Genomic DNA, 26,928 nt, shown 5'->3' with positions numbered 1-26,928 from the left:
CAGGTCAGTCTTCCATTAGGCAAGAGATCCTCACCCCACTGCTGGGTGGGGTCTGGCTGAGAGTCTGACTGGCATAGCTGCATCTGAGCTCAGAGAAAGGGCTTTGAAATTGAGGGGCCAGAGCTTTCATGTGGGGACACTCAAGAATCTTTGGGTGTCAGAGTGGGCAGCACCTAGAGAGGTTTACTCAGACATTTATTTTGCTCCTCCTAGATGCTTGGCACTGTTGGGGCATGAATGCCACCCCCCTGTCCCCTTGGAATGTAGGTTCTAGCCTTGGATAAAGACAATGAGCCTGTCAGCAAGTTAACCCGTGAATGACCCAGGCCCTCGGGCCCTTCTGGGTTCTGGCTCCCCTGATTCCCCTGGGGGCTTGGGGATTCTAGGTTTGGGAGGGAGGGATGGGGCTGAACATCAGTGGGCTGTGTTCTAAGATTGAGCAGGAACCAGCCAGGAAGGAGCAAGGTGTTAGAGAGGAGAGCAGCCTGGCCTGGAAAGCCCACTCACCCGTGTCTAAGCACATGCCCTTGAGGCCCGGCCCAGGCTGCTGGCTGCAGGAGCCTTTCTGCCTGGACAGGCCTGAGGAGGCTGAGCCCCACCCTGACTTGTGCAGGGGTCGGGGGGAGCCCAGGCACAGACCTGCTGGAGTCTGGCAATGAGCTGTAACCCAGCCACAGGAGAGGAGAGAAATACAGGGTGTCTGGCCAGTCTTAGCCATGCTGGATGGACGCTCTGCAGGGTTCAGCTCCAGGGCTTGGGTAGAGATGGAGGGGGTGTGGGTGCGGGAGGGGAGGGATGGTCAGAGAAGGGAGGCAGTGACAGAGGAAGAAAGTCAGAGTTAGAGAGGCTGGGAGAGTCTGGAGATGGTCCCCCAGTCAGGTCTCTGGGGACCTCTTCCTTTCTGGTTCTGGGGGAATTCAGGCTGGGGCAAAGAGGTCGGGGGAGGGCCCTGGGGAAGGCATCCTGGCAGATGGTGGCTTAGTGGAGTTCAGGTTCTCTGGTGGGTTTGGCCATGTCTGTTGTGAGGAGTCGGGGTAGGCTGTTTAAAAGGTCTTTGAAAATATAGGCACTGACTCACCAGGGGAGGCACCTGGGGGGCAATGGGGTGGATATCTGTGTTGGTGGTGGGGGAGTGGCCCCTCAGCTGTTGTGTCCTTGACTTGGTGCGCACGTGGTTTGAATGTATCAGCATGCTGGTGATCCTGCTTAACTGCGTGACCCTCGGCATGTACCAGCCGTGCGACGACATGGACTGCCTGTCAGAGCGCTGCAAGATCCTGCAGGTGAGGCCGGCTGCCCCGCCCCGCCCCGCCCCTCAGGCCCCGCCCATCCTAGCTAGGCCCCGCCCCTCCCAGCCACCGCTTCACTCCTGGTCGTGCCCTCGCTGCGCTCATCCTCTCTGCCTCACTGCCAGCTGGTCCTACCTGCGTCCCTTCCATCCTCTCTCCCTCCCGTCCTCTCCTCTCTGTCTCGAGGCCTCTGCCCTAGTCCATGCCCTTCCTTTTCTCCCATCACCAACTTCCTCCTGGTCTCCCCATCCCCAACCCGCTATCCAGTAAAGCACAAGTGACCTGACACTCCCTGAAGAAAGCCTTGCCCTTCACTCCCAGTGATCGGGATAAAGGCCGAGCTCCATCACTATGTTGATGCCGTTAGGAACCGCCTCCTGGACCTCTCCTATTCTCATCTCACAGAGATCCCAGGTGGAGGCCTGGCCTTTGGCCCCTGTGGCTCATGTACACCTGTAGTGCAGGGTGTTAGGTTTATACCCATTTTACAGATGTGGAAACATCTAATTCTGTCTCCCTTAGAAACTCAGATTCCTCCTGAGAGGAACTGCCCTCTGCTTCCTGTGTTCCCACAGGACTCAGAGGTTCCCAAGCAGCCCAGTTTCTCCGATTCCTTTGGGGGTACATGTTCAAGATCCAGACCCCTGCCCCATACAAAACGTACAGAATTAGAATCTCTGAGGTGGGTCTGGGGTCCAAGCGGGTAACAAGCTCCTGGGCCGGCCCCAGGGTCCTGGGTGGAGTTAGAACCCATTATTAACCTCAGTGAGTACTAGACTGGCTTCCCTACTAGGTGGTGAATTTAGCGAGCATTCATCTCTGGGCCCCCAACACTCAGCCTAATGAGCTACCCAGAGAAGGTGCTCAGCGTCCATTTGCTGAATTGAGTTGTCTTCAACCTTCATTGATTCTGGAAAGAGGGATTCCACCCAGGCCCCATCCTCAGGAAATAGACGCTCCCATGAGCCCGTGATTGTGGCCGTATTCGGGGCCTTCCTTTCTGAGCAGAGGAAGACATCACGGGGACCTGTGCCCAGTGCAGGTGTCAGGCCTGTTTTGAGAAAGCTCCTTCCATGTGTGTTTAGGAGTCAAGGAGACCTGAGTGTCATTTCTTCCCTTCACTGCTGTGGGAACTGTGACGAGTTTCTGAAGCAGTCTGAGATCCCGGTTCCTCATCTGTAAAATGGCAGCATTCAAGGAGTCACTCAGAGAACTGAAGAGAGAATGCAGTGCAAAGGTCTAGCCCAGGGCATGGCAATTATTAGGGAGACCCCCCTTTGCCCACTCCCATCTGGGTCCCTTGTCATTATGCTTGCTTTTAGGGAACAAATAGAGGGGGCTGGAAAACCCTGGGCAGTCTCCTCTATGAAATGAATGCCTTGGACTAGGATCTCTGAGGTTCTCTCCCGGACCAGGAGAAGATGTTTCCAGGTCTCTCCCTGGGCCCGTGTGTCCATCCCCATGTTCCCACCTCACACCGTGGCTCCAACCCTGTGTCCTGATCTGGGACCTCACGCTGTCCCTTGCTTCTTGTCTTCCTCCTGCCCCTGCAGGTCTTTGATGACTTCATCTTTGTCTTCTTTGCCATGGAGATGGTGCTCAAGATGGTGGCCCTGGGCATTTTTGGCAAGAAGTGTTACCTTGGGGACACATGGAACCGACTGGATTTCTTCATTGTCATGGCAGGGTAGGTAGACCATATCAGACAGGTCCTAGCCCCTGATGCATGCCAGACATCATGTAAATAATCTCTGGGGCTTCTGGGTAATAATGATGAAGCTGTGTGTTATTGTCTGGATTCCTCCTGGGCCTCTCTGATGGAAGGAATGATGTCCCTTCCCTGAATGGCCTGGACAAACAGACATTCCTTCCCCCTCATTCTGGTGAACTGTGTGTCTTCCTGTGCTGTCAGCTGATACTGGATCTGTTTTACACTAACTAACTGTGACCTTAAGAAAGCTACTTAACGTCTCTAAACCTCAGTTTCCTCATCTGTGAAATGGGGATAATGTATAACGAAGGCCAGCTCCATTAAAGTGAGCACCCAACAAATGTGAGCCATTATTATTATCATCTTGGATCACTTAGCAAGTTAGAGATCCAGCACAGGCTCTACTGTCTGACTCCAAACTGTGGTTATTTCTGCCAAGATGTTAGCTATAGTCAGAAAGAGGTCAGGGGGCAACTTAACCTGTTTGGAGCCTCTTGGATTCTGCTCTGTGCCTTGTCCTTCCTTTCCTGGGTTAAGCCAGGCTGGTGGCCCATCCACACATTCATTCCACAGTCAGCAGTTGACTGAGCTCCTGCTAAGTGTCAACACTGTCTTCAATGCAGGGCAGGGAGGATGGCAAATCTAGACATAAACTTTATCCTTCCCAAGTACCATCTGGAGAGAGGCATTCAGCAGCTACATGGGTGAGCACGCCACATGCTGAGACCAGGGCCCTGGGAAAGAGTTATGATTCTCTGAGAGCATCTTTGGGCCAGGCTGGGGGCTTGGGGATTTGACGACTTGCCTGAGGAGGTGATGCACACACAACAGCTGGAAGATAGACAGGTGTCAACCATGCCCAGTAATGGTCAATATGGCAGAAGTGAAAATCAGGGACAAAAAGGCTAGAGACCCACGAGTGTGTGTGTGAGTGTGTACACGTGTCAGTGACCTTGAGAGCATGTGCATCTATTTGCATACATGTGTGTGCCAAGATATGTGTGTGATGCCCTTGAGAAGTTGCAGGGAGGGTGGCCAGGCACGTGGCTGAGACGGGAAGTCAGTATCACCATGTACACACTGAATTCCGAGGATGTGTCCTGAAGGGCCGTGGGTTGCTCGCTGGTGTTCTTTAGAACGTGACGGTACCCTTTCCTCAGAGCTGTATTCTGTTCCACAGCCACATTATCAGCGATGATGTAGACCAAATTAGAAGTTAAACTGGGTCCCTACGTGGGAGCTGTATCACCCTCTTTGTCAGATTCTTCCTTCTCATTCTCATCTTGGTTTGGCTGGAGGACATCCTTAAGTGGTTTTGTTTTTTAGAAAGTTCATTTGGGTTTTCCCATCACATGTTAAGGAAAAATCCGAACGAACTTTTTGACCAACTCAATAAAAAGAAAAGGTGCTTGGATAGTGTCGTTTTTCAGTCTTGCCTGTCCACGCATATATCCCTTTGACCTTGGTGGGTGAAGGGCAGTTTTTGTCTGCACTGCCCTAGACTCGCAGTTTTTCTCCCTCAGAGCCCCGCGTGTGGTACTGTCCAAATCGACACCATATATTGCAGCCAAGGCCACTATAGATCTGGTTCTTCTTTGTTGGGAGAAACCTGCTTTTTCTTTGCTAGAAGCTTGAAGGTTTTTCTCCTTACCTTCAGAATTCAGACATTTCAGAAGGGCAGGTGTTAAGTGAAGGATCGCTTCTGGTGGGGCCTTTTGGTACTCAAGACTTGTGCATCCTTCAGGTCAGAAAAAAATTATTCCGTATCTTGTTTGGTGACTGGCCATTTGTCTCTGCTCTCTCCTAGAATTCCCAGTAAGTGGTTATTTCCACCCTCTCTCTATTCTCTGCATGTTTCATTCACCTCTCTTACAGATTTCATCTGTACTAAGAGAGAATTCCTTGACTTGGCCTTCTGAATCACTAACAATGTCCTTTTCTCAATTTACTGCCCCTAATGGAAGTGTTCATCTCCTCTGTGTCTTTTTAATTCTCAGGATTGCTTGTTGCTCTTGAATTTCTTATTTTTCAGAGCAGCTTGTTTTTATGGATGCAATATTCACTCACATCTCTTCGTAGATACAAATTAGGCTTTACTGATCCTGAAGTCAAAGTATAATTTCCAGAAAGTTAAAAAAAATTACCCTCACACAAATCTTAGAAGGAACATGTATATTACAGATTTATTCGACTCATTAATGAGGAATCAGCAGGATGGTAATCGTCAGAATAAGGAAAACAGGTAATGGAAAAAAAACCTGGGGACATGAGGTGCTTAGAATCAAAGCTGGTTAATGGACTTATAGGGTCATAAAACCGTAATCTTTGGGGTTATCTTTTTATATTGGGCAGAAACCACTTACAAATATCTCCAAGTTCACATGTAATTTCATAGCAGCCAGACCTTTAATTAACAGTAAAGAGTGAATCAGACCAAGGTGTGTTCCCCCAGATAATGAAATAATCTTTAGACGGGTCTGTTAAATAATGCTCCAAATGATATCACGAGAAATGCTGCCCTTCCTTTGCTGAAATTCCAAATTTTAGGACGATTTTTCTTAACTCCTGTTTCAGGGAAGTCATTTGTTTTGCTGGCTCCGCTGACTGCCTCCCATGAGTGCCCCTGCCCTGCCCTTTTGCCTCGAAGAGTCTCCTCTATTGCTTAGCGGTTCCCCTCTGTCTGCTTATATTTATAAAAAAAGACAATAAAGATCTAAACTGAGTGGTCTAAGGATCTGGGCTGGCTTCAGCATTGTGGCGAGGTCTCCGTTTGACATCTTCTCTTGGTCTTTGGGGTGGAGACGGGGCGGGGATGGGGTCCACAGGCCAGCAGCCTCCTGGGGGGTCAGGGAGGGCTGGGTACATGTGCAGCCCCATAGGGCCCCATACTTGGGTTAATGCTCTGCTTTCATCAGTTTGAAATTCTTTTTTCTTTTTCTAGTGGTTGCTGGTCTTCCACAATGGAATTCTTTCTTTGAAAATTTTTTTATTGGAGGATAGTTGCTTTACAATGTTGTGTGGGTTTCTGCTATATCAGCAAAGTGAATCAGCCATATGTATACATATATCCTCTCTCTTTTGGATTTCCTTCTCATTCAGGTCATCACAGAGGATTAAGTAGAGTTTCCTGTGCTACACAGGAGGTTCTCGTTAGTTACCTGTTTTAGACGTGGAAGCCCCATTTTATATGTAGCAGCGTATCTCTGTCAACTCCAGTCTCCCGATTCTCCCCCCCACCCCTTCCCCACCTGGGTGTCTGTGCATTTCTTCTTTATGTCTGTGTCTCTATTTCTGCTTTGCAAACAGTTTCATCTATGCCTTTTTTCTAGATTCCGTATATGTGTGTTAACATGTAATATTTGCAATTCTCTTCATAAAAAGATTTCACTGTATATTATTTTTTCTTACTTTTGGCTGCGCTGAGTCTGTTGCTGTGCGCGTGCTTTCTCTAGTTTGGGCGAGCAGGGGCTCCGGTTGTGGTGCGTGGGGTTCTCATTGCGGTGGCTTCTCATTTCGGAGCATAGCTGTAGATGCCTGGGCTTCGGTATTTGCAGCACATGGGCTCAGCAGTTGTGAAGCTTAGTCGCCCTGAGGTATGTGGAATCTTCCCGAACCAGAGATCCAACCTGTGTCCCCTGCATTGGCAGGCAGACTCTTAACCGCTGTATCACCAGAGAAGTTCTGAAATTCTTAATACATTTTGAATAGGGGCCCTACGTTTTCACTTAGCACTGGGTCCTGGGAGTAATGTAGCCAGTCTTGGCTTGGCGGTGGGCTCAACAGAGACATTCTTGTGAGTCATGAACAGCCCCATGTGGGATGCTGGGAACTCTGGGTCCTTCCTGTCCTTTGTGCCTAGGGATGGTGTGGGTGCAGAAGGCAGGATGGGGAGCCCTAAGCCTGGGCTTCAGAGCCCAGCTCCCCCCACCCAGTCCCACCCAAGCCTGCAGCTATAAATGTCCTGTTTCCTGAGCAACAGGCTTGCCATCCTGAGGACGTTTTCTTCCTTCATGCTCCTCCTTATCCCCAAATTACTGGCTCCCTTTTCAAGTGACAGAGGAGACAGAACCCCCACACTGGAAGGTGCCTGTAGAGGTCAGAGCCTTCACCTCCGTATCCAGTCAGCCCCTCTTGCGTGCTGCCACTGGGGCAACTCACAAGGCAGCCAGTTGCAAACTGGGACAACTTTTGTTGTCCAGTCCCTAAGTTGTGTCCAACTCTTTGCGACCCCATGCACTGCAGCACGCCAGGCTTCCCTGTCCTTCACTGTCTCCCGGAGTTTGCTCAAACTCATGTCCAGCCTAATGTGCTGGAAAGTTCTTTCAAGGAGTTTGAAATTTGTCTTCCTGTAGCTCCCGCTCGATGGTAGATCTTGACACTTACTCATTGACAAAGTCAGCATTTATTGAGCACTTGCTGCATACCAGGTGCTATGCAGGGAGCACACGAAAGAAACAAGACAGGTGCTGCTGTGATTTCATAAAGCTCACGATCTAGGAAACAATATAAAACAGATAATAAAGTTCTAGATAAATTCTACTTGGGACCAAAGCCGTTGCAGCAAAGTGTAGAGGGCCATGAGGGCATGGACTGGGTTTGTATACAACTTCCTGAGGAAGAGAGGCCTGGGGATAAGAGTTGACCAGCAGGGGTTCGGGGAGGGTGTCATCAGTAGAGGGGACAGCACGCAGGGGGCCTGGAGGGGCTGTTTGAGGAAAAGGAGGCTGTCAGAGCCCAGGGACCCGTGGGGTGGGTGGGTGGGTGCTGAGAGATGAGGCAGAGAGGGCGCAGGGGACTGACCGCCCAGAGGTGTTAGTGGCTCAGTCGTGTCTGACTCTTTGCACCCCCATGGACTATAGCCCACCAGGTTCTTCCATCCATGGAATTCTCCAGGCAAGAATACTGGAGTGGATTGCCATTGCGGCAGGGGTGTCCCCAAAAGACTCGTGACAGCCTTCACACGTTGGAAAGCGGCTCATTTCCTCCCCGAGTCTCCCCTTCCCCACATAGAATGTTTCCAGCCTCTCCCGCTGTTTGTCAAAGGAGGGGAGGTGGCCTCCCCTGCCGGACCTACTTTAGGCGGTCTTGGTCCCTGGCTGGGGGGAAGGACCCCGGCTTCCCACTGATGACTTGTGGGAGAGAAAAGGGATTGCCCTCTCCCGGGACCATGCGGCAGTGTGGCCTGCGGAGGGGCTGCGCTCCCTGCCACCCCTAGGTTGTGTGCAGTCTCCAAGCCAGGCCTCTCCTACCCTGGAACTGAACACAGGTGATTTTTTTAAAAAACACACAAATACCCACCTTTGCATTTATTGTTATTAATTTCATCTTACAATGATCTCTTGGAGTCTTGTTTCCGTCACTCATTACATTTTCTTCCTGTGCTTGATCAGCCCAGGACAGCGAGGCCCTTGGCACCTCACTAGAGGCTCTTCCAGTGTGGACAAAGCCCCACTCATCAGTGGGCAATAGTGGAACCTACCTCATTGTGTTATTTAAGCTATGCTTCTCTGCCTTAGTCCATTAGGAGGTCATGAAATATTCAATGACATTCTCATTGAACTTGAGATTTTCTTTATCTATATATCTCCCTTGCTGCATCATACTGGTAATACTGCCACCTCCCTTAACCAAAAAAATAAAACCACATGAACTGGCCATTGACAGCTGTGGAGAGGGGTCTGGGTTCCTCTGTTAAAGTCTTTCCCAAGAATTCTGATGACTGGTGTCTGGGAGGAGGGGTGGGTATGGTGAGCAAGGGCTGCAGGGCTGGGCTGGTAGGGACCTTTCTAGAATGAGTCTGAGCCAGTGCCTTCGCCAAGGTCATGGCTGGTCCTCAAGCCTTGGAGGAGCTCAGGGAACAGGAGTGGCCTTGAGTCTGATGTCCCTTCAAAGCTTTTGACTATGATGGTATCCTGGAGAAGGCCTTGGCGTGGAAAATGAAGCTGCTGAAGGATAAGCATGAGCCGATCAGGAATGGGCTCTTAAACATATGTGCAACCTTGTACCCCTTCTCTCTGCTCCTTGAAATTAAGAGAGCCACAGGGTTACTGGGGCAAGGTTAAAATACAGATTCTGGGGCCTCATCCAGGGGATCCTGACCCAGCAGGTACAGAGGGCCTAGGCATCTGCATTTTATGCAAATGCCCAGGTGGGTCTGGGTTCTTTTGACCCTCAGAGAGCCCCTCATCAGGAGTCCTTCGAGTGGTGAGCATGATTCCTAGTTCTGGGAACCACAGGAAGGAGAAGAGTCCTGGGGAGGGCTCTGTCTCTGATCTGTGCCCAGGATCTGAATTAATTCTCAAGGCAAGCAGATGTGCTCTGTCAATGAAACAGTGGGGACTCGTAAAAATTTCTGCCATCGTTAATAATATTAACACGAATAGCGGTAATATCAGGAACTCTGCACCTTGGCCAGGGAGGAAGGAGGAGGGGCTGGGCCAGGATCTATTGTGCCCTGGAAACAGCTTCTCCCCAGAGTGTGTGGGGAGCAGCTTCTCCAACCCGACTCTTACAAGCTCTCGGGCAACAAAATGTCAATAAGAATTGTTCCTTATCCCTGAACTAGAGCTTTCTAAAGAGATCAGGCAGGCTTGTCCCCTCTGTGGTTGCTCGCTGAGAGTTCCTATTGTCCAAAGTGGCCCATCAGTGGGACTTTAAAAAGCAAAAGGAATTGAATCCTCTTAGGCATTATCCAGGTGAAAAAAAAATAAGAGCATCTACTGTTTGCAGAGTACTCACTGTAGACCTGATGCTGTGCATTATCTGGCCTAATCTTCAGACTGGCACTGTGAGGGAGGCACTGTGGTCAGTTCCATTTCACAGATGAGCACAGCGACAGGGAGTGACCTGCCCGAGGTCACGACAGACCTGGTAAGGGGCAGAGCCAGGAGTTGCATCCAGGCAGCTTGGCTCCGTGGGCTGGCATTGAATCCTGGTTCTGTGTAACTTGCTGGGTGTATCTGTCAGGGATGCATTGGACTGCATGTTCACAGGACATCTGACCACAGCGCAAATGCTGGGATGTTTTTCCCGACATAACATGACGTTCCGAGGTCAGTGGTTACCAGTGATGGCTCTGTGATGTGGGGACTGACGTCCTTGTGATTTTCCAGATCTTCTTTTCATGGGCACAAGGGTGGCTGTTGAAGCTGTGGGCATCCTGTCTGCATTGAAGGCAGAAAGGGTGGAGGGAGACAGGACTATGCCAGCTGTGCGTATCTACTTGGATCTGGAAAACAACATTTTCTTTTCTAGATCTTTCCCCATCCCAGCACACTTGGCCAGAACTGGGTCTCATGGCTGTGCTTAGCTGCAAGGGAAGCTAGGAGAATAGAAAACATCATTGAATTTGGGTAAATCAATCAAGAATTGTTCCCTGGGGCTAGGCAAGATTGGAAGGAGAGAGAGTACACTTTGGGTGGGCAACTCTCAGAGTCTGCCACCCTCTTCTCCTACAGTCTGTGTTTCTTCATTTGCTCTTGGCCAAAGCTGTGGCCCTACTATGTCTCCAAGCCCTAATTGGAGCCTCAGGAGCCCTGCCTGGGCTGTCTGGGGATGTACGTGATCTGCTGAGAAATCTAAAGTCAATTACCGACTCGTGTAATCTCCGCAGAGGCTGGTGCCCACTAGCAGACTTGCTGTGGTTATTGGTGTGAGAGGGTCACGACTGGGCTGTTTCCAGAAGCCTTTGCTGCCTGCCCACCTCCTGCATGGCTCTATGTGCATGATCTCTGGTCAAGGAAGCACGGCACGTGTCCGCAGGCCCAGGTAGAATCCTCTTGGTTCTATGACTTTAGACCCTGACTTATCCTGGGCTCTATAGGTCTGTCTACTCCAGGACCTGTGTGCTCCAGGGCAAGGCCAAGGCCGAGCCTTCATCCTGGAGTCCCTGGAACTTGGCCCCAGGGCCAGCACAGAGGGGAAGCTCCATAATTGTTCTGTATCTTTGTGTCCCGTCACTGCAGAGCTGGGGGATCTGGGGCCATTTTCTTTTAGCTGAATTGGCCCTTGGGTGGGTGTGGACCTGGGAAGGTTCCAGGGAAAGTCCTGGTGTGGATGATTCTTCATTTGCATATGGAATAAAGTGGGCGGGAGAGACAGCATGATGATCACCACTCCGGCCCGTTTCCATGGAAACAGGATGCTAGATGACATGGAGGACTGGGTAGGGGGTAAATCACCAGAGATTCTCAGGCTACAGGTTGACAAGCCAGACACCAGTCAGTCATAAATCAGTCAGGATTCTCTCAGTGTATACGAACAGGAAGCCTCTGAACCTTGTTTAAAGAAGCTTACTATCCCTTTTCCTGAAAGTCGAGGGGTCTCTGACTTTAGGACCTGCTCAATCCAGAATCCTGAAAGATGTCACCAGGCAGTGTGTCCTCCCATCCTACAGCTCTTCTCAGTCCTTTGACCAAGGACTTCCATCCATGGCAGGTTTCCTCTGGTTTGGAGGGGGGTGGGCAGAAGAAGAGCACAAACTCCTCCCTCCAGTTCAACAGAAAGACACCTCTGCTTCCTTAGCCACTCTAAGCAGAGTGGGAGAGAGCCTCGTTGGCTTGGATTGGCTGGAAAGGGTCATGTGCTCATCCCTGAGCCAATCAGTTCAGTTCAGTTCAGTCGCTCAGTCGTGTCCAACTCTTTGCGACCCCATGAATCACAGCATGCCAGGCCTCGCTGTCCATCACCGACTCCCGGAGTTCACCCAAACTCATGTCCATCGAGTCGGTGATACCATCCAGCCATCTCATCCTCTGTCGTCCCCTTCTTCTCCTGCCCCCAATCCCTCCCAGCATCAGAGTCTTTTCCAATGAGTCAACTCTTTGTATGAGATGGCCAAAGTACTGGAGTTTCAGCTTTAGCATTATTCCTTCCAATGAATACCCAGGACTGATATCCTTTAGAATGGACTGGTTGGAGCTCCTTGCAGTCCAAGGGACTCTCAAGAGTCTTCTCCAACACAACAGTTCAAAAGCATCAATTCTTCGGCATTCAGCTTTCTTCACAGTCCAACTCTCACATCCATACATGACCACTGGAAAAACCATAGCCTTGACTAGATGGACCTTTGTTGGCAAAGTAATGTCTCTGCTTTTCAGCCAATCACTGTAGCCTAAATGAGGCAGCACTCTGATTGGCCAGACCTAGGTCAAGGTCTATGCCCTGGGCCAGGTGTGAGGTTGACCTCTCTCATACCACATGGTCAGAGAGTGGGGAGGGTGCATTTGGCAAATCCCAGGATTGTTATCCTACAAGCAGAGAAGGAAGCTCCAGGTAGGCACAAATCAGTTATGATGCCTAGGCGGATTGCCAGAACTCAGGTTTCCTGACTGGGTTGTGCTTTCTTACTCCTCCACTGTCCTGAGAACTTGAGGTTGTTAACCTCATTTCCCAACTGGGGAAATGGAAGCTCAGAGAGATCAGCAGCCTGTCTCAGGTCACACAGCCTGTAGGGACTGTGTGATGTGTTCAGGTATAACTGTCCCCAGAACCCATGCTGACTCACAACATGAAGGGTTTTACCCTTCCAGAGGCCAAAAGATCCTAGTCGCTCTGCCCTGGAGGACTTGGATGACCTCACCAGCTCTCAGAAGGATGTGGGATGAGTCCCGGAAGAGGGATTTTTTTCCCTGAGGCTGTGGTGGAGCCAAAAGAATCCCTATCTGGTTTCCAGCAGCTGTGCCCATGGTGCCAAGACTACTCTGGAGTAAGGGAGCTGAATGTTGTGGGAGGCAGTCAGGAGGTATATTTGGGATGTATACTAAAAAATGATAACACTGTTTGCCTGAAGTTCAGACTTAACTGGGCATCCTCTATCTACCTGGCAACTCTACCCAGAGATAAAGCCACTGAGTGTTGTCCCCTGCATAGAGCCTTGTGGAGAGATGGTCCAGGGTCTCCTGCTGCCGAGGTCCCCAAATTTCTTTTGTGGCCCCCAGTTCCTCCTTTACTCTGAACTTGGTCTGACTTGGCTTCAGCCCATCAGTGTGTCAGGTAGGCTTAAGAAACCCAGTTCTTGGACGTCCCTGATGGCACAGTGGATACAAATCCACCAGCCAGTGCAGGGGTCATGGGTTTGATCCCTGGTCTGGAAAGATTCCATATGCCGTGGAGCAACTAAGCCTATGCATCACAACTTCTGAGCCTGCACTCTAGAGCCCTTGCTCTGCAATGAGAGAAGCCACCACAATGAGAAGCCCGCGTACTCCAATGAAGAGTAGCCCTGCTCGCAACTAGAGAAAGCCTACATGTAGCAATGAAGACCCAGTGCAATCCCCTCCCCCCCAAAAAAGAAAGAAACTTTATTCTGGTCTCAAGAATTGTGTGATGGTATCTGGGCAATAACGACCTACCAATCATAAAACACTGGCCAGAGTCAAGGGTTAACATTATCAGTCCCTAATTTTCTCTTTCCATGATTTCCTCTCTCCTGCCTGCCCTCCCTCCACTGAACACCTACTATGTGCTGGGTGCTGAGACAGTAGCATAAGCTGGTGGTCTAGTTACCACCTGACACAAGCCTGAGTCATCATAGAGCTGCCTCCTGACAGATGAGTTGCCATTTCCAGCATCTCAGCTTCCTTTCCATTAGCTACATCTTACATTACATTTTAAGAAAGCCCCTGTGAGTCCCTTGTAAAGACTGAGGAAACACCCTATTTTTATCAGTAACACTCAGAAATCATCTCCTGGGAGGGGTATTTCCTGGAAAGATGTTAAGTCTCAGTCATTTTATGTTGCTTCTTGTCGGCTCCTAGATTTTTTTCTTTTTTCTGATCTTGTCCCTCAAGTTATTTGTTTGACAAGCTGGCAGGGGGAGCCGCCTCCAAGCCGGGTGCTGGACGAGGGGCTGGGGACCTAACTAGGGCTCTGAGCCATGACCTGAGGAACAGGGATACGACAGCACCCCCTCGAGCCAGAGGTGCCCTGGGGTGGGATCTGAAAGCCAGGAAGGGCATCCCAGGGAGAGAGGCTGACAGATGCAGAGGCGTGTCTGCTGGTGTATTCTGGGAAACTGAGATGTTAGGGTGTTCCTGGCTGCTGCTGCTGCTGCTGCTAAGTCGCTTCAGTCGTGTCCGACTCCGTGCGACTCTATAGACGGCAGCCCACCAGGCTCCTCCGTCCCTGGGATTCTCTAGGCAAGAACACTAGAGTGGGTTGCCATTTCCTTCTCCAATGCAGGAAAGTGATAAGTGAAAGTGAAGTCGCTTCAGTCATGTCTGACTCCATGCGACCCCATAGACGGCAGCCCATCAGGCTCCCCTGTCCCTGGGATTCTTCAGGCAAGAACACTGGAGTGGGTTGCCATTTCCTTCTCCAGTGCATGAAAGTGAAAAGTGAAAGTGAAGTCGCTCAGTCATGTCCGACTCTTAGCGACCCCACGGACGGCAGCCCACCAGGCTCCTCCGTCCATGGGATTTTCCAGGCAAGAGTACTGGAGTGGGGTGCCATTGCCTTCTCCAGGGTGTTCCTGGACTGCAGGGCAAATGGTGGGCGGTGATGGAGTCTTGGTCAGGGGGCCTCCAGAGGCCCTTATCGCCTGGGCTTCCCCTGGGAGGAAGTGGGATCCAGGGAAGGGTTTAAGCAGGTAGCATGTGATTCGTGGGCCAGTGTGCCCCGAGGCAGCGAATAAGGCTGTGATGTAATAATGGCTGGCTTTCATGTGCCAAACCCAGTCCTAGGTGCTGAATCCACATATGAATGCATTTCATCAACCCCATGAGGTCGATTCAGTGACTTGCCCAAGGTCACCCAGTGCAAACCCCAAGCTGGGATTGGAACCCAGGCTCTGTGCTCTAAACATCGGGTAACACAGCCTCCATGGTTGCTGGCCCTGTTCCACATGCTGCCGGTCCGATTTACTGGCTGGCTGTGGGAGTTGCTCTGCCTGACCTGATGATTGATGAAGTGTGGTGGGCAGGTTGTGCAGAGCTCCTGGGCCCCCCACTGCTCAGTTGGGCTCTGTCTGTGGCTCAGCTTCTGGGGTGGGTGCCCTACTCCCTCCAGGGGAAGGGGCATAAAGTGCCTGGCACACGGCGAGTGCTCCGGAAAGCCCTCTGAAGCAACAGGACCCTGCAAGTTGCCAGGGAGAGAAACCAGTTCACATGACACCTAGGCCCCAAAGGGAAGGGGCTGGCTCGTGTGTCTGGGCAGAACAGAGCACAGATCCGCGGTTCGGGTGCAGCTGGGGAGGAGTGCTCCAGCCATATGGTCAGGATCCTGCCTCGCCCCGGTTCTGGCCTCCGCCTTCCTCTGTGTTGGCAGAGCTTTCCGGCCACCACGGAGGCAAGATGGCCATTAGCGCCTCCGGGTTTCCTGGTGGTGGCTTAGCCAGGGAGAGCATCTCTCCTCTGCAGTCCCGGCTCAAGGGCCGGCAGCTCCTCACGGCCCATCCTGAAGTAGTCACGGTGGCTGGTGGTGGTCGTGGGGCCTGGTGTCTGGCGGTAGACTGGGCCTGGGTCTCTGCGCCTCTCCTGGGAACCAGGGGAACAGAACAAGGGGGCGGCTTCTTAGCAGGAATGCATGGGGAGGGCCCTAAGAGCAGGTGTCCAACCTGCCTGCCCACTCTGGCATGGCCCGCACTTCAGCACGGCCACACCCGAGCCCCTCTCCCCAGACGACACCCCATCCGGGAGCTGGGTGCAGTCACCCTCCTCCAGGGGTGATGTCAGGACGAACGTGCTCGCTTTAAAGCAAAATTACTTACCTAATTAGGCGCTTGGGAGCTGGCAGGAGGTAGTGGGGGGGGGGGTTTGTTGGTTTTTTTTTTTTTTTAGACTTTTAGCACTGAAGCTGTGCGATAAAGTAACTGTGTAATTAGGGATTAATTTCTCACTCCCGCAAGTGATGTCTTACTTGGGTCCTGAGGGAAGTCAGCCGGATGGTTATTCACCCACAGAGCAGCTCTCTTCCCCTTTTCTTTTGTCGGTTGGGGGGAGAATGCTCCTTCAGCTCTCCCGAGGCGGGAGGTGGCTTCTTCCGTCCCAGGTGTTCTTCGTGCTGCATAGATTCCCCAAGTCAGTGCTGTGCCAGCTCTGTGTGATGGGGCTGGAGCAGGCTGTGTCTGAGAGATGCCTGGCCAGCATCCAGCCGGTTGTCCAAGGATAACGCCTCGGCCCCACCCCCGCTGGTCCAGGTCTGATGCACACAGCCTGTCAGGGTCCCCACTGGGATTGCACCCCGTTTGTGTTTGCAGGGTAACCTGCTCATGAACAGCCCCTTGCTGGTTTTTCCCTCTCTGCCCCTTCTCTGGGCCTCCTGGGATCACCTTCCAGGTAAACTGAGTCTCCTGAGTCCTTGGCTGAGGCAGTGTTGGGGGATCCCAAGCCAGACTGGAGGTGTGAACAGAGTGTGGGAGGAACCAGAGCCCAGAGGGGTGAGGGCAGCCCGCGGTGCAGGGAGGGGAGAGCAGGACTTCCTGGAGGAGGGGGTCTTGAAGGCGGAGAGTGAGGAGGATGGGCTCCACTCAAAGGAAAGGGACAGGGAAGTGTGTTTGGTGAGCTTGGTGCTCCTGGTGCCCGAGATGTGTGGAGTTGGAGCAAGGGGTGGGGGAAGGGGGCCGAGGCCAGACTGCAGGGCCATGAAGACCCTGCTCAGGGGCTTGGACTTTGTTCTGAGGGCAGTGGGGAGCCACTGAGGGTTTAAGCCAGGAGTGACGCAGCTAGCTTTGCGTTTCAGGAGCTTTGGGCTCACCAAGGCTGCCGCAGCTGTCAGCAGAGAGGGACGGTGGCTGGGCAGGGGCAGGGTGCTGAGGCTGTCAGTGACTGTCCACGTTGGGCTGGTGGGTACAGTCACCATCAGGACAGTGTGGTTCCAGGGCAGAGACTCAGACCGGCAGTTCCTACCTCCCGGCCCCTCGCTTGGCGCCTGTCTCCCCATCCTGGTCCAATATGCAGCTTTCTATCCTCTTCCTCTCAGGGAACTATGAGATCTGCTGGATTCCTCACCATGTACCTGCTATTTACTCTTTACCTCTGAGAGCATTTACACCTGGTCTTGCTCCGCTAGACAGGAGATGCGGCTGCGGCAGGACACCCTGATAGGTTCACAGAGAGTTAGGACCTGGGAGAAGTGTTCAGGCAGAGGAATTCCCAGGGCCAAGGTCGATCATGCTGCCATGAACTCAGTGACTCATCACATTTCCCCTTTTGACTCGACTGCCAGGAAGCTCAGAGCCAAGATCTTGGCACTAAGTTCTTCAAGAAATTTCTCTGGGGGAGTTTTTCAGTGGGGACCCGGGGGCTTGCAACTGACGAATTCTCAGGGGGATTTTTGCAGTAGAGGATCAGGTCAGAGGTGAAGGGAAGGGGCAGAGCCACTGTGATGGTCTGGGTCTGCCAAGCTGTGGCTGTGTAGTTCCCTTCAGAGATGGGACAAGAGTCAGATCAGCCTCCATGAGAGGGCTGGGGTCTAGGAGGTGTTCAGATCCTAGGGCTCACTGACTCTGGGTTATCGTGAGCCTTGGTGACATCCAGTCATAACTTGCATTGCACTCAGGAGGCAGGGGCCAGCCCAGCTTGTTTTAGAGAAACACATGAGGAGGGTGAACCCGATTTCTCACCGTCAGTCCTGAGTACGCAGGGCATCAGTAGTTTCCTATTCCTGCCCTCCAGCCTGTCCTGGGTCAGGGCCATGGTGGATGCTCCTGACTTAATTAAGAGCTTTGGTCCCAGACTGTGGACTGCAGGTTCTTTGAGAGGGGATCGACAGCACGGAGCCCACTTGGCAGAGTTGGGCAGGGGAGTCAGGGACCAGGCACGACTGTCCTGAGGGCTCCCAGCGTGGAGCGAGCCCTGTGTGGCTTGTAAGCGTGGGTCTGCCCTGGTCCAGGGGAGCAAGGAGAGGGTTGAGGCAGAATCTGAGTGATGTAGAGGGCGCTCAGGAGGTTAACTCAGGTGAATAATGAGAACACACGCAAGAGGCCCTCAAAAGCCATTCTTTTCTCTGTCTACCCCTCTGCCTGTGAAGCAGCTATTTATTTTTATTGTGAGACGTGAACAAATCCTGGACTGGCACCTGCTGGAGCTCAGAGGTGTGCCCGAGGATCCTGGAATGTAGTCCCTGGGTGGGTTCCGTCTGGCATGGCTGGGGAGCCCCCCACCTCCAGCACACACAGCAAGGCACCAACCGAGCGGGTTGTCAGGATGGAATAGAACGAGGCAGAAGGGGGAGGGTCTGCGTTAGTGGGGATGGGGGAAGGGGGAGGGGCGGGCTGGAGCTGGGCCTGGCTGCCTGCCCTGGGGTGGCTGTCCCTGGCCTGGCGCGTGTGTGTGTGTGTGTGTGTGCGTGCGCCAGTGTGAGAGCCTGTTTGTGTGCCCACGTGTGCCACCCCCGCAGCGCCTCCATCACGCACATCTCCCGGGCTGCCTGGAGAGCTCTTTCTTCCAGATAGGAAAACAACAGTTTGGCTTGCCCACGCACGGAATCCTCACGCAGTCCCCCTTCCCCGGCGCCCCTTCTCACGTCACCTGCTGCCCCCGGGTGCCTCGGCCCTCGCCCTCTCTGCCTGGCTGCTGCCCCCTGTCCCCCTGCTGCATCCCCTCCCGCCCCCTCCTCTGGTCCCCCGGGTGGTCTCTGTCTCTAGTTCTGAGGTCTGTCACATTCCTTCATCCGAATTTAGGCTCTGGTAGGAGCGAGTGTGGATGAGGGCATTCAAGGAGTGCGTGTGTATGTGTGTGTGCGCACCAGAGGTTGTGTGCAGGGGTTTGACTCTGGGTTGTGTGTGAAAGAGAGAGAGAGACAAAGAAAGGGAGTGAAACCTGGGCTCCAGAAAGCTGGGGGATGGATGGAGGCATTTGAGGCGAGCAAGGCTTTCACTCAATTACTCTTCAAGCAGCGGGGGAAGGGGAGGGCGGGCAGCTTCACAACAGTTGGACAGGTTTGCATGGTGTGCAGGAAAAGCCTTCATTCCCACTGATGGCAGTGACAGGTGGAACTGGCAGCCTGGCCCGAGCCTCAGGCTTGAGTTGCCCAGGTCTGGTGATTGGGGCGCCTGGGGTGAGGCTGGGGTGGCAGGCCCCTGGGACCTGCCTTTCAGAGGTGGGGAGCAGGTAGCAACTGAGCAGGGAGGATCTGGTGGACGTGCTGGGAACTACAGGCCCCCCCCACCCGAGATCTGCCTGCTGCGGAGATCCAGGAAGGCCTCCTGGAGGAGGCAGACTGTTTCTGAGTTGCTGCTGGACTGGTGGACGGTGGGAGGGGTGGGCGGGCCTGTGGGTAGAGGCCCCAAGGATGAGAAGGAGGGCAACGGTGAGGGCTCCAGGGCCATCTTTGCTTTTGAGTCTCTGCCCTGCCTCCATGCGAACTCCTGAGGGTAGGGGCCGTTCTGAGCTGTTCTTGGGTCCATAGCACTTGGACTGGCCTGGTTCATCATGGACCCGGGTGTGGAGAAACTGCTAAGTCTCCAGGGACTTCTGTACAAAACCTGATTAAGGCTTCAATAGAGGAAGGAGGTGTTCCAGGCGGAAGGGACAGTGCGGGGAAGGCCTGGAGTGGGACAGTGCAGTGAGCCCGCGAGGCTGGAGCCTGTGCACCTTGCAGGGGCTGGCCGATGGGTGTGCCCCAAAAGAGGGGATTATTCCTACAGGGCAAGTACCACCTGTCCGCCACACCCCCGAGCCATGGCCTGTGAAGCCTGACCTCACAGAGCCCAGGTGAAACTCAGAGACGGGAGAGGGGGCAGAACTGGGATGGCTCCTGGCTTGAGCTTCTAAAGAAAGGCAATGCCAAAGAATGCTCAAACTACCGCACAATTGCACTCATCTCACACGCTAGTAAAGTAATGCTTAAAATGCTCCAAGCCAAGCTTCAGCAATACGTGAACCGTGAACTTCCAGATGTTCAAGCTGGTTTTAGAAAAGGCAGAGGAACCAGAGATCAAATTGCCAACATCCACTGGATCATGGAAAAAGGAAGAGAGTTCCAGAAAAACATCTATTTCTGCTTTAGTGACTATGCCAAAGCCTTTGACTGTGTGGATCACAATAAACTATGGAAAATTCTGAAAAAGATGGGCATGCCAGACCACCTGACTTGTCTCTTAAGAAACCTGTATGCAGGTCAGGAAGCAACAATTAGAACTGGACATGGAACAACAGACTGGTTCCAAATAGGAAAAGGAGTACGTCAAGGCTGTATATTGTAACCGTGCTTATTTAACTTATATGCAGAGTACATCATGAGAAACGCTGGGCTGAAGGAAGCACAAGCTGGAATGAAGATTGCCGGGAGAAATATCAATAACCTCAGATATGCAGGTGACACCACCCTTATGGCAAAAAGTGAAGAAGAACTAAAGAGGCTCTTGATGAAAGTGAAAGAGGAGAATGAAAAAGTTGGCTTAAAGCTCAACATTCAGAAAATGAAGATCATGACATCCGGTCCCATCACTTCATGGCAAATAGATGGGGAAACAGCGGAAACAGTGTCAGACTTTATTTTTCTGGGCTCCAAAATCACTGCAGATGGTGATTGCAGCCATGAAATTAAAAGATGCTTACTCCTTGGAAGGAAAGTTATGGCCAACGTAGACAGCATATTAAAAAGCAGAGACATTACTTTGCCAACCAAGCTCCGTCTGGTCAAGGCTATGGATTTTCGAGTGGTCATGTATGGATGTGAGAGTTGGACTATAAAGAAAGCTGAGCACCGAAGAATTAATGCTTTTGAACTGTGGTGTTGGAGAAGACTCTTGAGAGTCCCTTGGATTGCATGGAGATCCAACCACTCCATCCTAAGGGAGATCAGTCCTTGGTGTTCATTGCAAGGACTGATGCTAAAGCTGTAACTCCAATACTTTGGCCACCTGATGCAACGAGCTGACTCATTGGAAAAGCCCCTGATGCTGGGAAAGATTGAGGGCAGGAGGAGGAGGGGATGACAGAGGATGAGATGGTTGGATGGCATCACCGACTCAATGGACATGGGTTTGGGTAGACTCTGGGAGTTGGTGATGGACAGGGAAGCCTGGCGTGCTGCAGTTCATGGGATCACAAAGAGTCAGACACGACTGAGCGACTGAACTGAACTGAACTGAACTGAGCTTCTAAAACCCATTCACTAGGTGACCTGGGACATGTGACATCACCTCTCCTACAGCCTTATCTCATCATAAATCCAGGCATCTATCCCTGGCTTGGGGGGTTCCTGGGGACTTGGGAGATGGAGGGACTAGGGAGCTCCACCAGACGCTGCTTCTGCAGCTGTGGCTCTGATGGCCAGTCTCCGTCTGAGCTCAGCCTGGGGCCTCTGGGTGCCTCTGTTCTCCGCCTAGGGAACAGGGTGACTGCTCCGTTTTGGAGGCTGCCCTGGAAATGTGGGCAGGAGCTGCCAGCACATTGCTGGACAGGCTTTGGGGACCCAGGGCCTCTGCTCCTTATTCCCTCTGCCCCCGGCCACATCTACCAGGCTCCTCTGGGCAGTCTACATGGTGGACGTCACCAGCCCTGCTTAAGGAGGAGGAGATGGGCCCAAGGGGACAGCCCGAGGCCACCGGGCTGACTGGGGCTTAGCCGGGGATGCTGACCCCTTTTCTTACCCCATCCAGGCAGGTGTGGGCATGGCTGGTCCGGCCGTGGCCCCACTGTCCTTCGAGCTCCGGGTCTCACTCTCCTCCCCTCTCTTTGCAGGATGGTCGAGTACTCCCTGGACCTCCAGAACATCAACCTGTCGGCCATCCGTACCGTGCGCGTCCTGAGGCCGCTCAAAGCCATCAACCGTGTGCCCAGTGAGTTGGCGCCCCCGGCCCTGCCCCAGGCCCACCCTGCCACTCATGCACTCAGCAAGACTGCCCAGCACCTCCCAGTGCCAGGCCTGTGCTGGGCATGGGACCCTTCTGTGATAGGACAGATGTGGGCCCTGCTGCCCGGGCCTCTTGGGCCATTACTCGGGCCTGAAGATGCGGGAGGGTGGCCCTGATGCCTCTGGGTCCCCAAGGCACTCGTATTGCAGCAAGTTTCTGGCTTGTTGGGGACAAGGGTCCTTGTGGGGGGCAGTCAAGGTGGCAGGTGTGTGAAAAGAAGCTGGTTGGTTGGAGGGAGGTGTCATGAAGCTTTCTACTGAGGAGGGGCTCCTGGACTCCCCACTTGTGCCAAGTGACCTGGAACTTGAGCTCCTGACCCCCCATCTCATCCCCCATAGGTTCACCACCCCCCCACATGCAGGTCCATCCACCCACTTGGCTCCCCCATCTGACCAGGTGCCCATCCATCCACCCACCTAGTACTGAGAGAGGTTATCTAAGAACAACAATCCCTGACATCTGCCTAGACTCACACCGCTTTCAAAGCCTTTCATCTCTGTGATTTCTTTTGAGCCTTACCGTCCCCCTGGGCGGGAGCGGGAGGTGGGCTGTACTCATGAAAAACTGAGATGGAAAAAACTGAGACTTGGAGGAGACACGAGGTTACCTGCCCAGGAGGTCCCCTGACTCTTTTCCACTTGGTGTCAAGGATGGAATGGGGATTCGGGAAAGGAGTGAGGGGCCCTGCCCCAGGGAGCTTCTGTCCTGATGGAGAAGGACAGGAACTTCCAGGAGCATCCGCCCACCTCCTGTGTGTCAGGCTCTTGACATGCTGATGGCTGACTTAACCCCTTGACAACCTATGTGAGGTTCAGGGAGGTTAAATGGCTTGCAGAAGGTCACACAGCAATTGAGGGGCAAGGCAGGGATCTGAGCAGAGTTCTGTCTGTCCCGAGCCCCGCTCTTACTGGACTCCATCTGAACTCTAGTTTTGTTCCCTTCCTGAGCCTCCGTTTCTTCTTCTGCAGAAGGGGAGGGGGCTCCTGGCACCTCGTTCTCCTCCCCAGTTGGTACAGACCCCGCTCCACCCATTCCCAGCCTGCCCACCTGTCTGTAGCCATCCGCCTGACTCTGGGCTCATGTCGGTCAGCCAGGGCAGGCCTGGCGTTGCAGGGGAGGCTGTGCTTTGGGATGTTTGTGGAGCAGAGGAACTTGGGGAGGGGGCAGGCTGGCTAAGGCTGGATGAGGTGCAGAGGGGGAAGGGCTGATGTCTCAAGATCACATGTACAAGGTCACCTCCCCACACATGAGCCTTGACATGATGGGGAACTCGGGGGCCCCTGAGAGCTGCTGTGATGGTCCCCAGGGAGGACTTGAGAGGTAGGAATCCAGAGGTGGGCAGTGGGAACTCAAGGTGTCTAGGAGTGGAAGGAGGAGTTCATCTTTGTCCCCTCCTGGTCCTAGGGAGACTCCCTTGGGACAGAGAAGGGGCATCCAGAGAGGCCATCCTGGCTGGCAGCCTTTCTGTCCTTCCCACTTGCCACCAAGCCTAGGAGTCTCCTTAAAGATCACCTCATTCTAAACCATCTTTACCCCTTCTAACAAATGAGGCCAGTGAGGCCCAGAGAAGGTCATGGCCAGCCCAACGTCACACAGCAGGTCAGTGGCAGGGACCAAACTGGAGCCCATTTCTAAGCAGCATGCTTCTCCCAGGGGTGCATGTTCCCCTCCCCAGGCCCCATCTCCTCCTGGGAGGCCGGCCACAGGCAGCCTTTGTTCCCGCAGTGCCCACAACTCTGTCTGGTGTGTAGCAGGGGCTCAGTAAATAGGTGTGAAGTGGGCCCGCTGGGCAGGTATATCGAGCAGCTGTCCTGTGCTGCCCATGCTCGGACCGAGGGGTGCCGGGCATGTGGAGGGCACAGGGGTGCAGGGAGGGGCACAGCGTGGGGCACTGGGGGTCTGAGGTGGTGTCTGAGCTGAGACCCAGCGGAGCATGGGGACTGAGCTGACAAGGGAGTGTTTTATAGACGCCTGGCAGCAGTGGGCAAGTGGATACAAGACTGCTCTGGCAGCGTGGGTGAACGAGGGCCAGGCTGGGCAGGGTGGAGAGGAGCAGGTGGCTGGGAGGTCTGGTCCTAACTCTGGAGAGTCCTGGAGGAAATCAAGTGTCTGACCTGGGCAACCCCACAGGGAGGGCAGGCAGGGGCTGCATCTCTTCTGGGCATCCCCCATAGGGCTCCCCATTTCAGTCCCAGAGAAAGGCAGGGCTGCCCCCAGGGGGCGGTGACCACATGGCCACTGTCACCCTCCTGGCCACGCAGCCCTCAGGCCTGGCCCCATTTCCAGAGACACGTGTGCCGGGGTCATACAGGGGCATTTGGAGGCCATCCTACATTCTGCATCTCCCGTCAGGTCTCAGGGTCTGACAGGCATGGTGATAGCAATGTGACAGGGCATTTCTGAGAGATGGTCTGGGTGGGGGGTGGATGGGATAGACACACAGGGTATGGGTCTCTGTGGATGGGTTTCTGTACATTTGTGCATGTGTGTGTGTGTGTGTGTGTGTGTGTGAGGGTCTCTCCTTGAGAGACCGTGTGTATATGTGTGTGCACGTGGGAGTGTGCACATGTGGGAACATGTACATGTGGGTGTGCACATGTGGGAACGTGTACATGGGGGTGTGCACATGTGGGAACGTGTACATGGGGGTGTGCACATGTGGGAACGTGTACATGGGGGTGTGCACATGTGGGAACGTGTACATGGGGGTGTGCACATGTGGGGGTGTGTACATGGGGGTGTGCACATGTGGGGGTGTGTACATGGGGGTGTGCACCTGTGGGAACGTGTACATGGGGGTGTGCACATGTGGGGGTGTGTACATGGGGGTGTGCACATGTGGGGGTGTGTACATGGGGGTGTGCACCTGTGGGAACGTGTACATGGGGGTGTGCACATGTGGGGGTGTGTACATGGGGGTGTGCACCTGTGGGAACGTGTACATGGGGGTGTGCACATGTGGGGGTGTGTACATAGGGGTGTACACATGTGGGGGTGTGTACATGGGGGTGTGCACATGTGGGAACGTGTACATGGGGGTGTGCACATGTGGGGGGGTATACATGTGGGTGTGCACATGTGGGGGTGTGTACATGGGGTGTGCACATGTGGGAATGTGTACATTGGGGTGTGCACATGTGGGGGTGTGTACATGGGGTGTGCACATGTGGGAATGTGTACATGGGGGTGTGCACATGTGGGGGTGTGTACATGGGGGTGTGCACATGTGGGGGTGTGGCCCACGTGCCTCTCCTCCCCCCCCCCCCGCCCCTCACTGCCCGTGTGAGGAACTCATTTGTGGCTCCTGGCTGTCGGGGGTCACTGGCAGGCCCCCCGTGCCAGTCCGTCCAGTTCTCTAGAGAAGGGCCGGGCTGGGCCCCACGCTCATGGAGGTTCTGATTTCGGAGGCTGGGCGGCCCCCAGGGCCCAGAGAGGAGTCCGGGTCTTTCCTCAGGGGCTTCTTTCCTGCTAATAGGCTTTGCCAGGAGGCCCAGGGCTGCCTGAGGTGGGCAGTTCTGTTCTCGCTCTGAGCTGTTTCTGCCTCTCAGCTGACAAACGAATCTCTTGCTTTCTCAGAACCTGGCCTGGGGGAGAGTTATTGAGAGCATGGAACCCTCCGGGATCCAAAATATAGCTGATGTGCCTCACCCCTCTCCCTGAAAGGGACCTTAAGATAAATCCATCTTCACGAGCAACTTAACAGGAGCCTCAAGCTGTTGGAGCGCGTGCACTAATCCAGACCTCGCCACTTCCTTCCCAGGTGCCACGTGCTCTGCCCAGAGTCACTGGGAATGAGTGGCCTGTAGGGGTGCGGGGTCACTTAGAAGTGTCTCTTTGAGAGGTTTGGTTGGTTGCCTTCTTTTTTCCTAGCTGTTTCCCTGAACATTCCAAGTACTCCCATTTATCTTTTTTAGGCTGTGCCACATGGCATGGGGGATTTAATTCCCTTAGTCCCAACCAGGAGTTGAACACACATCCCCTGCATTGGAAGCATGGAGTGTTATCCACTGCCAGGGAAGTCCCCCATTTATCTTTATTGCTGCTTCTGCCCTGGGACTCGTTCAACAATAGCCTGTAGCTTTCAATTTGGCCACTAGATGGCAGGCTAGAAGATTGGGATGGCGAAGTCAAATTATGGGTTATTAATTGCAAAGCTGTGGAGAGGGAGGTGGCTGCCTGAAGTTTAAAAACGCAAGCAACCAGGAAGACTCAGTTGGGTTGTCAGGGAATGTAAGTTCTGCTTCTGAGCTCTGCTGAGAGTCTGCTGTGTGACCTGGGAAGCCCTTGGGAGTCTCTGGGCCTGTTTTCCTATTTGCACAAAGGAGGAGGAGACACTTTGTCCAGGATGGGTGGGGCACCTGGGGGTCGTGCTCTTTACAGAACATCATAAAATGTGTCCCTCCACCCCGCCCCTGTAGGTGTGTGCTGGCCACTCAACCATTGGTGGATAAAGGGCAGGAGGGCGTAGAGGAGCCAGTTGGGGAGGGAAGGAAGAAGCACTAGACTGCCAGTCAGAAGGCTAGGTTCTGACTTTTTATAAGTCCTTGCTGTGTGACTTTTCATAAGTCGTTATCCCTTTCTGGGCCTTGGCAAGATGGGGCTGGTTTATCTATGAAAGTGCTCCCTCCTGGCACCAGCTGACTCCAGGTTTCACCTACCCTACACACCCCTCAGTCAGCTGACTCAGTCATGTCTGACTCTTTGCAACCCCATGGACTGCAGCACGCCAGGCCTCCCTGTCCATCACCAACTCCCAGAGTTTACTCAAACTCATGTCCATTGAGTCAGTGATACCATGCAACCATCTCATCCTCTGTCGTCCCCTTCTCCTCGTGCCCCCAGTCCCTCCCAGCATCAGAGTCTTTTCCAAAGAGTCAACTCTTCACATGAGGTGGCCAAAGTACTGGAGTTTCAGCTTTAGCATCATTCCTTCCAAAGAAATCCCAGGGCTGATCTCCTTCAGAATGGACTGGTTGGATCTCCTTGCAGTCCAAGGGACTCTCAAGAGTCTTCTCCAACACCATAGTTCAAAAGCATCAATTCTTCGGCACTCAGCCTTCTTCACAGTCCAACTCTCACATCCATACATGACCACTGGAAAAACCATAGCCTTGACTAGACGAACCTTT

At 53.3% G+C, this 26,928-nt stretch overlaps 1 protein-coding gene across 1 annotated transcript in view; it reads left to right on the top strand.

The window, feature by feature from the left end:
- Positions 1-781: 781 nt before the first annotated feature.
- Positions 782-26,928, top strand: part of LOC123465706 (voltage-dependent T-type calcium channel subunit alpha-1I-like) — a 65,209-nt gene continuing 39,062 nt past the window's right edge. Inside the window, exons 1-3 of the mRNA XM_045165500.1 lie at positions 782-1,283; positions 2,843-2,976; positions 21,627-21,724. Coding sequence (XP_045021435.1) covers positions 1,101-1,283; positions 2,843-2,976; positions 21,627-21,724 — 415 coding nt within the window. The 5' untranslated portion in view covers positions 782-1,100. The remainder of the gene's footprint in view (positions 1,284-2,842; positions 2,977-21,626; positions 21,725-26,928) is intronic.

The sequence above is a fragment of the Bubalus bubalis genome, chromosome 4 (assembly GCF_019923935.1).
Source record: "Bubalus bubalis isolate 160015118507 breed Murrah chromosome 4, NDDB_SH_1, whole genome shotgun sequence".
Lineage (NCBI taxonomy): Eukaryota > Metazoa > Chordata > Mammalia > Artiodactyla > Bovidae > Bubalus > Bubalus bubalis.
This window is presented reverse-complemented; position numbering and strand designations above follow the sequence as displayed.